Source organism: Ranitomeya imitator, chromosome 5 (genome assembly GCF_032444005.1).
Source record: "Ranitomeya imitator isolate aRanImi1 chromosome 5, aRanImi1.pri, whole genome shotgun sequence".
NCBI classification, from domain to species: domain Eukaryota; kingdom Metazoa; phylum Chordata; class Amphibia; order Anura; family Dendrobatidae; genus Ranitomeya; species Ranitomeya imitator.
Genome location: NC_091286.1, coordinates 11,852,799 through 11,865,341, shown reverse-complemented (window position 1 = coordinate 11,865,341; position 12,543 = coordinate 11,852,799). Strand labels below are relative to the sequence as shown.

Below are 12,543 nucleotides of genomic sequence, written 5' to 3'. Positions count from 1 at the left end.
AGGACGATCAGAATGACCGGCACCCATCCCGCCTTGATCTTTTTCGACAGCTTGGAAAGCAAGGGAAAGGGGTGGGAACCGAAAGGGGAGTACGAACTGCAACAAAGGAATGGCCAGAGTATCAACACCACTGTGAGAGGATCGCGGGACCTTGGGCCGACCCGAGGGACCTTCCTATTCAATCGGGACACCATGAGGTCCACATCTGGAGTCCCCCATCGAAGAGCAATCCGATAGGAAACCTCCTGAAGTACCAGTCCCCTGCCACAAGGCCCTCGCGGCCGAGGAAGTCGGCGGCCTAAATGTCCACGCTGGGGACATGCACTGCGGAGCTTACCAGGACCGCTGCCTCTGTCCAAAGGAGGATCCTGGAATCTCGGCCGAGGCCAGAGAACGCTGAGTCCACCCCTGGTGGTAGACATATGCCACTGCTGTGTCATTGTCTGTCTGGATTCAAATTGGCAGGCTGCTGAGAATCCTTACCCAGTGAAGGAAAGACAGAAAGATGATCCGGAACTCAAGGACATTGATCGGCAAAGAGGACTCCTGCGCCGACCAACAGCCCTGAAAAGAACAGGTGACAAAGCCCCGCGCCTCTGCCGAGCGGGCTGGCGTCCGTCGTCACCACCTGCCAGGGAACTGGGATAAGAGAAGTGACCTCGGCCACCAGTCGAGGAACCGTTTGACCCGGGAGAAAACCGGATCGGACGATGCAGGGAGAAGACAGACCTGTCCCCCTGTGATAGAATAGCCTGCTGAAGAAGTCTTGAATGTAACTGGCGAAGGGAAAATTGCTTCCGATGTTGCAACCAACCTCCTTAGGACCATTAAGGCCCATCAGAAAGGAGGGGAGCCGAAAACCCTGGAGCAATCGAACTTCCTGACAAAGGAGGGATATCCTGTCTTCGGGAAGGAAGACTCTGGCCGACAAGTGTCGAAGAACATGCCCGGAGATACGAGGCGCTGAACAAGACGGAACTTCTTCCTGTTGACGAGCCACCCGCAATGGCTAGAGTGTCGGGAAAGATGGATAGACTTTCGGGAGCCTGAAACCGAAATTCCTGAGCCTCCATGGAAGCGATTATTGAACGAGGGAATATCATCCTGAAGTGTCTCCAACGACACCTCCTGTTCAGCAAATTGAGATCCGGACTGGGACTAACCTTGTCGTCCTCTGTCAGTACAAAAAGCTTCGAAGAGAAGCCTGTGAACCGTTGAACCGTTCCTGTTCTGGGACGGGAACGATTACCCCGGATCTAAGGAGGGAAACAATGGCTGTAAAGAAACCCGGGACTAGAGCGGGGTCTTGGAGGTTGGGATTCAAAGAAAACGATCCCAGGGCCGTGAAATGAAGATTTTGTATCTAGAGTATACAAGTGCCCTGGCCCATGCGTCCTCTACTGAGGAGACCCAGACGTCCCTGAGGAACAGGAGAAACGGGCTAGAGTCTAGTCGTGGGTCATGCCTAGGTGGAACTTCCAGTCCTGGACCTGGAGAAACCACCTTAGGAGTAGCGGGAACGCCAGGAAGGAGTGAGTCGAAGAATACCTTCGTCTCTTAACGTGCCTGTGGCCTCTGTTGCGAAAAGGAATCTGATGCCGCAAAACGACGAAAAAAAGTCCGAAAAGGACCGAAGTTGCCGCCTAAGAAGAGAACTGGTGCCGCCAGTGGCGTCCTTAATAATTTGGTCCAGCTTGGAACCAAAAAGACGTGATCCTTGAAAAAGGCAGGCTCGTAAGGGACTTCTTTGATGACTCTTGAGCCAAACAGAACGACGGCTGGCAAAACATTACTGGGTGTCTGAGCGGCAGAAGACGAGACGTCCAGAGAACAAATTATTCCCTGGCGAGAGTAATCTGGGTGGTAACTTCCGCCAGCCAGTCTGGTGGAGCTCCGGCTTGAATGCCCCAACGGGGTTGTTTTAGCCCCTTCGGATACCGACTTCGAAACCCAAGTGCAAGCGAAAACCGGGCATAGGGATGATGCGGCAGGTTCGAGAGCCAAATTCACAAGGATTCCATGATCCTATCGATGGAATCTGTCAGTCGCCCCACCGGACAGTGTGAGGACTGTGTTGGTGGCAAGTCTAGCAACCGGCGGATCCACAGGGGGAGAGGTCGTTCTCCATCGCCTCTCATTCCGGTTGGCGATGAGATCCGGAGGAAAGAGATATGAGACTCCAAGACGCTTTCCTCTTTGAGAACGTCTGGTCGAATTCGCTCTTTCTCTGGCCAGAAGCTCCTCGATTCAGGATGAGGAGCGAATCCCTTGGGAGGTAGTTTAGACTGTCTAAACAAAACCGCCTGATCTGCGGGTTTCGTAGAGGCATCTTTGTTGCCACAGGTCAGATTGGACGCTCCAATGAGGCATTGAACCATATCCCTCATGTTAAGATATGGTTCGACTCCGGCCCCAAAATATCCTCCGAAGGCACATCAGAGAAAGCCTCGCCTGACTCCGGGGGGAGGATAAGGGGGAACTCGACCACAGAAGGACCGTGGGGCGAGATGGACCGAGAAGAGAACTCAGACTGGCGTTCCCGTCTGAATCTTTCGCGGCCTGTATTGGAAGACTCGGACAGAGCTTCTTGCGACCCGCTGGCTACTACGGAAGGCTGCAGGGGCAACCGATCGAGCACGGACACAAGGGTCTGGGACACCCGTGTGAGATCCGCTACTGATAGAGACAGAGGGGAGGCCCAGCCTGGGGTGGGGACTTCGCTCTGAGGCAGAGCAGCAGGGGGGGGGGGGGGGAGGGACAAAATGTGGGTTGCTGCAGGCCTGCCTGAGGGGTGAGGGGAGCTTGTGGTTACAAGTCAAACCCTGAAAGTGTTTCACTTAGACGCAGGAAAAGGTAGGAGGCGGGGAGCGACCTCCCTTAAAATTAGACCGAACGGGCCCCTGAGGGAAATGTCAGAAGATTAGGGGTTTGAGTCAAACTGCGGTGCAGAGGTACTCACGGCAGGCGCTGCGGTGTCTGGAAGATGCTCCTCAGGAAGGATAGCCCCTAGGAGAACAGGTAGACACATCTGGGGCACTCTTGTCCGGAACTTACTGCAGGCCTGAAGAACAGCAGTGGAACAGAAAGAAGGAGCTGCTGCCCTGCGGCCTCTGGTGCAATCCGCGCAGATGATGTGCTGTGCCCCCAGGTGAAAATGCGGGCAGGTTGGAATCTCCTGCCCTGTGCTCAGCAGCGACGTGAAGGAAGGGGCGGAGACAGCCCAGATGGCACCGGTGGGCGGAGATTGCAGGGCACAGTTTGTCGGGCGGGAGAAAGCCCGCCCGAAGAAAGCGGAAGTGGAGGAGCGCGGTACCGGAAGTAGGCCCCGGCGAAAGCCGTGACCTAAATTAGAGGCCGGTGCCGCTGGAAAAGAGGCCGCGGCCCCGGAACAGTGCGCCGCAGAGCAGCGCGGCAGCCTGCCAGGTCCGCAGGGAGAAACGGTATAGTCGGGACGCGGCGCCGAAGTAGGCCCCGGCAGAAGCCGGGACCTAAAGTAGAGGCCGGCGCCGCTGGAAAAGAGACCGCGGCCCCGGAACAGTGCGCCACAGAGCAGCGCGACAGCCTGCCAGCACCGCAGGGAGAACGGGACACGGCACCGAAGTAGGCCCCAGCGAAGCCGGGACCCAAATTAGAGGCAGCCGCCGCCGGAAAGGGGATCGCGGCGCCGAAGCCCGCAGGGCGGCCGCAGGGGGGGTGCCGGCGTCGCCAGAAAAGTGACATCGCGGCCGCTGCGCAGTGCGGCTGCAGGGAGGGCACTGCGGCCCGATGAAAGGGATAACCCGTAGTGCAGAGCCACTGCTCGTCTTGGTGCCCCTAGGATCCCTTTTAAAATAAAATCAGCGCCGCCATAGAAGATAGTGCAGCGTATTTAGGGACTACTACTCCCCCACACTGTGAGAGAGTAAGGGGAAGATCTGGAAATTTAGGGGAAATACTCACCTAAACATCCCACGCAGTTACTAACCTGAAGGGATTGAGACGTCCACGGAGCTGTGATGGACGTCCTCGTCTCCTCCAACCGACAGGCTCTGGTGGGCGAGTGGGTGGGGGACGGAGCCAGGACCGGACTTCTAAGCACGCTTGTGTGCTAGGATCTTGGTCCTGGAGAGGGATCTATGAGGATACGGGGTGGCAGTACACGCCGTACTCATAGTCCGTATTGTGGGACTACAGGTGTGACTGCTCACCCTGTATCCCTCCGGAAAAATCTGAAAAGAAACGACGCACATTGAGGTAGATAAGGGTCTAATGAAAGACCCGTGTCCACGTCCTACTGACACTAAGCTAAACTGAATATCCTGCTTCCTGTCGGTGGGGTGTACACTGCAGAGGAGGTAACTTTTTTATTTGCATAGTGTCAGGCTCCTAGTGGCAGCAGCATACACCCATGGTTTCTGTGTCCCCCAATGAAAGGCGATAGAGAAAACTATCATTTATTTGCCAGAATACTACTGTAATGCTTCCTTCACACAGTCTTGTTTTCTTGCTTTTGTTTTAACTTGCATTTTTTTAGTTGTTTTTCTTCCTATAAAAAAAATCTACAGAAAACACATAAAATGTAACGTTATTGCCAGTTTACTGCAGCTCTTGTTGTTACAAAAAAAACAAGATAAAAAAGAACCAACAAAAATGTGACAATATTTCCTAGAACACTGGGACTGATTTACTTGCCACATCTACCTGCGCTGAGGTTTACTTTGCAACGTCTTTTATACTCTGCACCCACACATTTTACATCACACTCCACAAGGCGGGAAGGACAGCATTTACAAGTGGCCGAAGGCCCAAAACTGTGCGGCAGAATTGCACTGAAATTTGGCGTAACATAGCGGACCAAAGTCAGCCAACTGAAGTGTCTAATAACAGAGATGGAATAAAACAGCCGCACTGTGGATAAAGCTGCTGCTGGGGACGATTAACCCTCTCACCTTTGTTCATGAGCTCAGCCTGCTCAGTGATATGTTTCCATTTTTCAGCGTAGATGTTTTTGTAGCCGTTAATAAATGACAGATATGACTTTGGCGTTACATAGGTCCTCCTCCGAAATCTGAGGGGAAATAATAATGAGCTGTTAGATAAGAAGAAATAGCCAGATCTGCAATAGCAGCAGATTTATATTGACAAATCCAATTCATTAATGGGGGACTCATTGACAACTTGTGGAGGTGACCGTGTCCGGAGGTGACCAGGTTCAGAGTTGACCACATTTGGGAGGTGACCAGGTTCGGAGGTGGTCATGTCCGGAGGTGACTGTGTCCGGAGGTGACCATGTCTGGAGGTGGCCATGCTCAGTAAATGGCCATGTTTGGGAGGAGACCAGGTTCAGAGGTGACCACAATCGGAGATGACCATGTCTGGAAGTGTGTTATGAAAGGCAATTCAGTACTACAATGGACATAGCGGTCAGAGCACATACAGTGATCTGACAATAACCCAAAATCATAGAACGATCTCTGAGACGTGGGAACTCTGCAGACCACAATCCCTAATCCTCTCCAAACAACACTAGAGGCAGCCGTGGATTGCGCCTAACTCTGCCTATGCAACTCGGCACAGCCTGAGAAACTAACTAGCCTGAAGATAGAAAATAAGCCTACCTTGCCTCAGAGAAATACCCCAAAGGAAAAGTCAGCCCCCCACATATAATGACTGTGAGTTAAGATGAAAAGACAAACGTAGAGATGAAATAGATTCAGCAAAGTGAGGCCCGACTTTCTTAACAGATCGAGGATAGAAAAGGTAACTTTGCGGTCTACACAAAACCCTAAAGAAAACCACGCAAAGGGGGCAAAAAGACCCTCCGTACCGAACTAACGGCACAGAGGTACACCCTTTGCGTCCCAGAGCTTCCAGCAACAAATTAGAAAAGCTGGACAGAAAAAATAGCAAACAAATAGCAAAGAAGAACTTAGCTATGCAGAGCAGCAGGCCACAGGAATGATCCAGGGAGAAGCAAGTCCAACACTGGAACATTGACAGGAAGCCAGGATCAAAGCATTAGGTGGAGTTAAGTAGAGAAGCACCTAACGACCTCACCAGATCACCTGAGGGAGGAAACTCAGAAGCCGCAGTACCACTTCCCTCCACCAACAGAAGCTCACAGAGAGAATCAGCCGAAGTACCACTTGTGACCACAGGAGGGAGCTCTGCCACAGAATTCACAACAGAAGTGGCCATGTCCGGAGGTGACCACATTCTGAGGTGACCAGGTTCGGAGGTGGCCAGGTTCGGGAGGTGGCCTTTTCTGGCAGCCGCTTATCTCCAACTTCTTACATGCTTGCTCTTTAGGGGGATCAGGACTGCTGTGCTCTTCTCAGACCCCACACTAATATGAGGAGATATGATCTACCTCATACACCTGTCCCAGTTCTATAATGGTAAGGACAGGACGACCCCCTGCAAGCCCTGCCAATGTGTGGTGGAAATATGGAGGACCAGGGAAGTATTATTCTACACTGAGGGAATCTCATCGATGTCTGACCATAGGGGCCAGATCTGCTGCACAGGAGGGGGGGCAGCGGCACGTTCTGGCTCCGGGGGGGCCCTTCTGCTCCATGACACAGTAATATATAAGACTTCTGGTCTTTGTTCTGGGAGCTGGGGAGGGTCAGTGGATGGACCCTCGTGATTAGACATGATATCATCAATATACTGGCATCACAGGTAAAATACTCTTACTAGGAATCACTGTCAGTTACCGGTGAAAGTAACTCGCACAAATCTCTGACATCTTGTCATGAATTACACCCATCGCCTCTATCACATGGGATTTGACTTCAGAGCTGCATGCGATATGAAAGCCTGACAGGCAGTGACCGGAGACTTCTAGTAAATCTTGCATCGACCATTGACTGAACCAATCCATTGTGCAGCCGGAGAAAAGAGCTGGAAACTTCAAAGATCGCATCCGGAACTTGTCACCAACCTGGACGGGACAAATAGATACAGGCAAATCAGGAATGTTCCCCAAAACAGGTGGACCAGAGCGCCCAAAATCACTCTATCTGTACACAGCGGGCTCTGATCATCCATTTAGGCTGTGTGCACACGTTCCGGATTTTTCGCTTTTTTTTGCTATAAAACCGTGAAAAAAACGCTCACATTAAGCATCCTATTAAAAGAATGCAATTCACATTTTGTATGCACATGCTGCGTTTTTTTCCTGAGCGGAAACGCATTCCGGAAAAAAATGCAGCATGTTCATTAATTTGCAGAATCGCGGGGATTCCGCATACATAGGAATGCATTGATCCGCTTACTTCCCACATGGGGCTATGCACACCATGCGGGAAGTAAGCGGATCATGTGCGGATGGTACCCAGGGTGGAGGAGAGGAGAATCTCCTCCACGGACTGGGCACCATATGATTGTTAAAAAAAAAGAAATAAAATAAAAAATAGTGATATACTCACCTTCTGATGGCCCCGGGAGTCCTCCCGCCTCTCAGTGGTGACCGCGACGTCATCCCAGGTCCTTCGCACACAGCATCCCTGGGAACGGAAGCCACCGCGTGCACCACTTAGGAGATCGGGTGACGTAGGAAGGTGAGAATAACCATTTTTTAAATTATTTTTAACATTAGATCTTTTTACTATTGATGCTGAATAGGCAGCATCAATAGTAAAAAGTTGGTTACACTTGTCAAGCATTATGTTTGGCAAGTGTGACCAACCTGTCAATCAGTTTTCCAAGCGAGGCTACAGATCGCTTGGAACACGCTAGTGTTTAGTGGGAATACGCATGCCAATTCCGCATGCGATATACCCGCGGCAGGAGTTGTGGAATTGCCGCAGAAATTTCCGCGGCAATTCTGCAACGTGTGCACATAGCCTTATACCTCTGTCTGTAATAAGGGACAACTAGGAAGCCTCACTATTAGTCTACCAGATTACTTACTGGAACTATTTAAACACAGGTTCCCGTGTTTACCACCGCTTCCCCTGACGAAGCCCTATCGGCTAGGGCGATACGCGTGGGGCCACCATCTTCTTTCCACTCAGCCTCCTGAACAAGGGGACTTTGCCCTTATCCATATGCTGAACATTGGGTAATTTAACCCTTAACGTCTCCGGCCTAATTGGGCTTCCTTGTCCCATTGTGTAGATGCTTTTGTACATTTTTTCATAGCCATCCTCTGGGGATGTATGCTCTGGATCATTTCTTATCTTAGGGGATCCTATGCAGGGATGGTCCATGCTTTCCTTGCAGGGCTGTACACTAGCCTCATGAGCCAGTAGGTTTAGAATGGGATTGACTATACATACAAGTGTATATTGGGCATTATAATATGTATATTGTTCTGAGTGGATACGGTATTTGTTTGGTTTTAGTATGTTTTAATTTTCTGTGTGGTGTGCCAATAAAAACTTTTTTCAATATTACTATTTATCATATATTCTTTGAGGTGTGCATAACTTGCAGTGGTGCTTTTCTTCCTTGGTCATACTTACTGGAAGAGCACGCACACTATGGGCCTGTATACCCGGATGTGCCCATGCTTGTAGGATCACATTTATATAATGTTTTGTCACCCACATCAAGTAAATTAACATGGTATTGCCACGCTCTCAGAAGCATATTAATTTACCTGCGGTGCTACCGAGCACTCCCGACATAACACGAACATCACTCAGACATCACAATCCTGTACTGCCACACCGTGAAATAATCAGCTCCTTGTCACAAACCCCATGAACATAGCGGTTATAATAAACCTGTTTCTGCATTCAGGCACTTGTGAATTGTATATTTCTTCTCACTAGGGTCAGCAGCAGCATGGAAAACAGTATACAGCAATACTGAGCAGTATAGCTGTGAGTCCAGTTCTGGAGTGATATACACAATTACTACAAAGCAGCATGGAGGACATAACATAGCAGTTTTGAGAAGTGAAACTTTAACTATAACTCTGGGTTGAGCTAATACACTTACAAGAAGACAGCAGCAACATGGAGACCATTATAGAGCAGTACTGTGCAGTGTAGCTGTGAATCAAGTTTTGCAGTGAGATACTTAGGCAGAGAGATGCACCAACTTTAGCTGCAACTTTTTACCCATTCACTCTGCTCCACCCTCCACCTCGCCTCTTCATAGACTTTATTAGGCAACTGTAATATGAGTGAATGCTGATTTAAGGAGGTGAGAGTTTGTTTCTCAATGGAGTTATACAGATTATGGACAACATAAAAGATGGAATAAATCCTGAAATTGTTCTTCTTGGAAGGATTTTTTTTTTTTACAAGAAAAAAACCTGACCTTTTACCAGGGGTGTGTAGACTTTTTATATCCACTGTATATTGTAGGGTAAAAGTGACTACGCTATTACTAAAAGTACCATAATTTCACTAGATGACGTCCATTCATACTTACAGGTGAGAAGCAGAGTATGACATGCAGGTTCCTCCTACACCGGGATATAAAATACTCATACAAATGATCAAAGGTTGGAGGGTGATGTGGAAATTCCCTCTTCATTACTGGTAGCAAACACTCGGTGATCTCTCCCAGTTCTTCCCGAGAAAACAGACTGGGAACCTTTGAGGAAAGTGATGAGCGAAAGTAAAGAATTAATCTCAGTTTCATGATAATGTGAACATTGACATATTATTTTTAACTTTGTTTATTGAAAATATACATAAGAACAAACACATTGCCATGTCTATAAACTGGAGTACACTTTGTTATTACACTACAAAATGGAAAGCAACAATGTATGAATTAGTAGTGTTCATTCCCATGTCTGTCATTAACCGCCCAGCAATGTTACAATGTGGTTATAGATTTCATACACCGAACCCCACATTCTAACTTGTCATCTCAGTATACATTTACAGGATCGCATAAAACGTCGACCTCAAATCTTGGAGATCGATACCCAATAACTATTTACATAACAACAACTAAAAATTAACATTTCAGCGCCTGGACCTACACTAAGAACAACATCTAATCCGTCTCAATGACGGTGAACGTTTTATGGATGTAGTTACTCTTTAACCATCCGATATTGGTATCATTCTGATTTAGCTGCTATGTGTACAGATCAGAGATTCACCTCTCCTGAAGAAAGAATATGATTTATATATTCCAAGAAGGATTCTTCTCTAATATCACTATCAGTAAAAATAAATGTGATTCCTATTCCGTCGGCTCCAGCCGTTTTATACAGCAGCTTTATATCCTCCAACAGGTTAGATACTCCGTAAGATCTGGGGACGAGATTGGATAAATCGGATTTCTGCTGCATGTGAAGGAGAGATGTCAGCAGCTAATTACTCACAATTATCATTATTTCATAGTATAATAAAACACTTGTAAGACTGCAGGACGTTTGCACTTGTGTCTTTCGGATGCACAATTACCACAAAAATGCACAGGACAAGTATTGCAAAAAAAACATCCATGCCATGGATATAAGGCTGATACAAAGATGACAAGTGTAAGGTGAGGGTGGGGCAGAGTGCAGCATTAGTGTGGTGTAGAGTGAGGGTGGGGCAGAGTGCAGCATTAGGGTGGTGTAGGGTGAGGGTGGGGCAGAGTGCAGCATTAGGGTGGTGTAGGGTGAGGGTGGGGCAGAGTGCAGCATTAGTGTGGTGTAGAGTGAGGGTGGGGCAGAGTGCAGCATTAGAGAGGTGTATAGTGAGGGTGGGGCAGAGTGCAGCATTAGTGTGGTGTAGAGTGAGGGTGGGGCAGAGTGCAGCATTAGGGTGGTGTAGGGTGAGGGTGGGGCAGAGTGCAGCATTAGAGAGGTGTATAGTGAGGGTGGGGAAGAGTGCAGCATTAGGGTGGTGTAGGGTGAGGGTGGGGCAGAGTGCAGCATTAGAGAGGTGTATAGTGAGGGTGGGGCAGAGTGCAGCATTAGAGTGGTGTAGAGTGAGGGTGGGGCAGAGTGCAGCATTAGGGTGGTGTAGGGTGAGGGTGGGGCAGAGTGCAGCATTAGAGAGGTGTATAGTGAGGGTGGGGCAGAGTGCAGCTTTAGAGTGGTGTAGGGTGAGGGTGGGGCAGAGTGCAGCATTAGAGTGGTGTAGAGTGAGGGTGGGGCAGAGTGCAGCATTAGAGTGGTGTAGAGTGAGGGTGGGGCAGAGTGCAGCATTAGTGTGGTGTAGAGTGAGGGTGGGGCAGAGTGCAGCATTAGAGTGGTGTATAGTGAGGGTGGGGCAGAGTGCAGCATTAGAGTGGTGTAGAGTGAGGGTGGGGCAGAGTGCAGCTTTAGAGTGGTGTAGAGTGAGGGTGGGGCAGAGTGCAGCATTAGAGTGGTGTAGAGTGAGGGTGGGGCAGAGTGCAGCATTAGAGTGGTGTAGAGTAAGGGTGGGGCAGAGTGCAGCTTTAGAGTGGTGTAGAGTGAGGGTGGGGCAGAGTGCAGCATTAGAGTGGTGTAGCGTGAGGGTGGGGCAGAGTGCAGCTTTAGAGTGGTGTAGAGTGAGGGTGGGGCAGAGTGCAGCATTAGAGTGGTGTAGAGTGAGGGTGGGGCAGAATGCAGCATTAGAGTGGTGTAGAGTGAGGGTGGGGCAGAGTGCAGCTTTAGAGTGGTGTATAGTGAGAGTGGGGCAGAATGCAGCATTAGAGTGGTGTAGAGTGAGGGTGGGGCAGAGTGCAGCATTAGAGTGGTGTAGAGTGAGGGTGGGGCAGAGTGCAGCTTTAGAGTGGTGTACAGTGAGGGTGGGGAAGAGTGCAGCATTAGAGTGGTGTAGATTGAGGGTGGAGTAGAGTGCAGCATTAGAGTGCTGTAGAGTGAGGGTGGGGCAGAGTGCAGCATTAGAGTGGTGTATAGTGAGGGTGGGGCAGAGTGCAGCATTAGAGTGGTGTAGAGTGAGGGTGGGGCAGAGTGCAGCTTTAGAGTGGTGTACAGTGAGGGTGGGGAAGAGTGCAGCATTAGAGTGGTGTAGATTGAGGGTGGAGTAGAGTGCAGCATTAGAGTGGTGTATAGTGAGGGTGGGGCAGAGTGCAGCTTTAGAGTGGTGTATAGTGAGAGTGGGGCAGAATGCAGCATTAGAGTGGTGTAGAGTGAGGGTGGGGCAGAGTGCAGCATTAGAGTGGTGTAGAGTGAGGGTGGGGCAGAGTGCAGCTTTAGAGTGGTGTACAGTGAGGGTGGGGAAGAGTGCAGCATTAGAGTGGTGTAGATTGAGGGTGGAGTAGAGTGCAGCATTAGAGTGCTGTAGAGTGAGGGTGGGGCAGAGTGCAGCATTAGAGTGGTGTATAGTGAGGGTGGGGCAGAATGCAGTATTAGAGTGGTGTAGATTGAGGGTGGAGCAGAGTGCAGTAGTATTTACAGGCCTTTTACTCTGTGTTTTGGCTATGTACTGGTACAGCCACTTCCCAAACTGCATGGGACTCTTTTACTCTTTTAAAGTTATGTATACAGGCACTGATTATGGCTAGAGGTATAAGGATTATATATTCCGGATGTCCATCGGGAGATCTATAGCTCACTGAAATCGCTAGGAGCTAAACCCTAAACTAGTTGCAAAGAGCGGATTTCTCCGTAAGCAGATCATGTAAGTACGCCATGTTTTTTCTTTAAAGAACCCCCCTGGTGAACATCCT

The 12,543-nt window shown here is 49.5% G+C and overlaps 1 protein-coding gene across 1 annotated transcript in view; it reads right to left on the bottom strand.

Annotated features, from left to right (window-relative positions):
* Window positions 1–12,543, bottom strand: part of DNAH8 (dynein axonemal heavy chain 8) — a 239,106-nt gene that overhangs the window by 91,752 nt on the left and 134,811 nt on the right. Inside the window, exons 48-51 of the mRNA XM_069726468.1 lie at window positions 10,055–10,208; window positions 9,370–9,534; window positions 6,699–6,925; window positions 4,929–5,047 (exon numbers count right to left, since the gene is read on the bottom strand). Coding sequence (XP_069582569.1) covers window positions 4,929–5,047; window positions 6,699–6,925; window positions 9,370–9,534; window positions 10,055–10,208 — 665 coding nt within the window. The remainder of the gene's footprint in view (window positions 1–4,928; window positions 5,048–6,698; window positions 6,926–9,369; window positions 9,535–10,054; window positions 10,209–12,543) is intronic.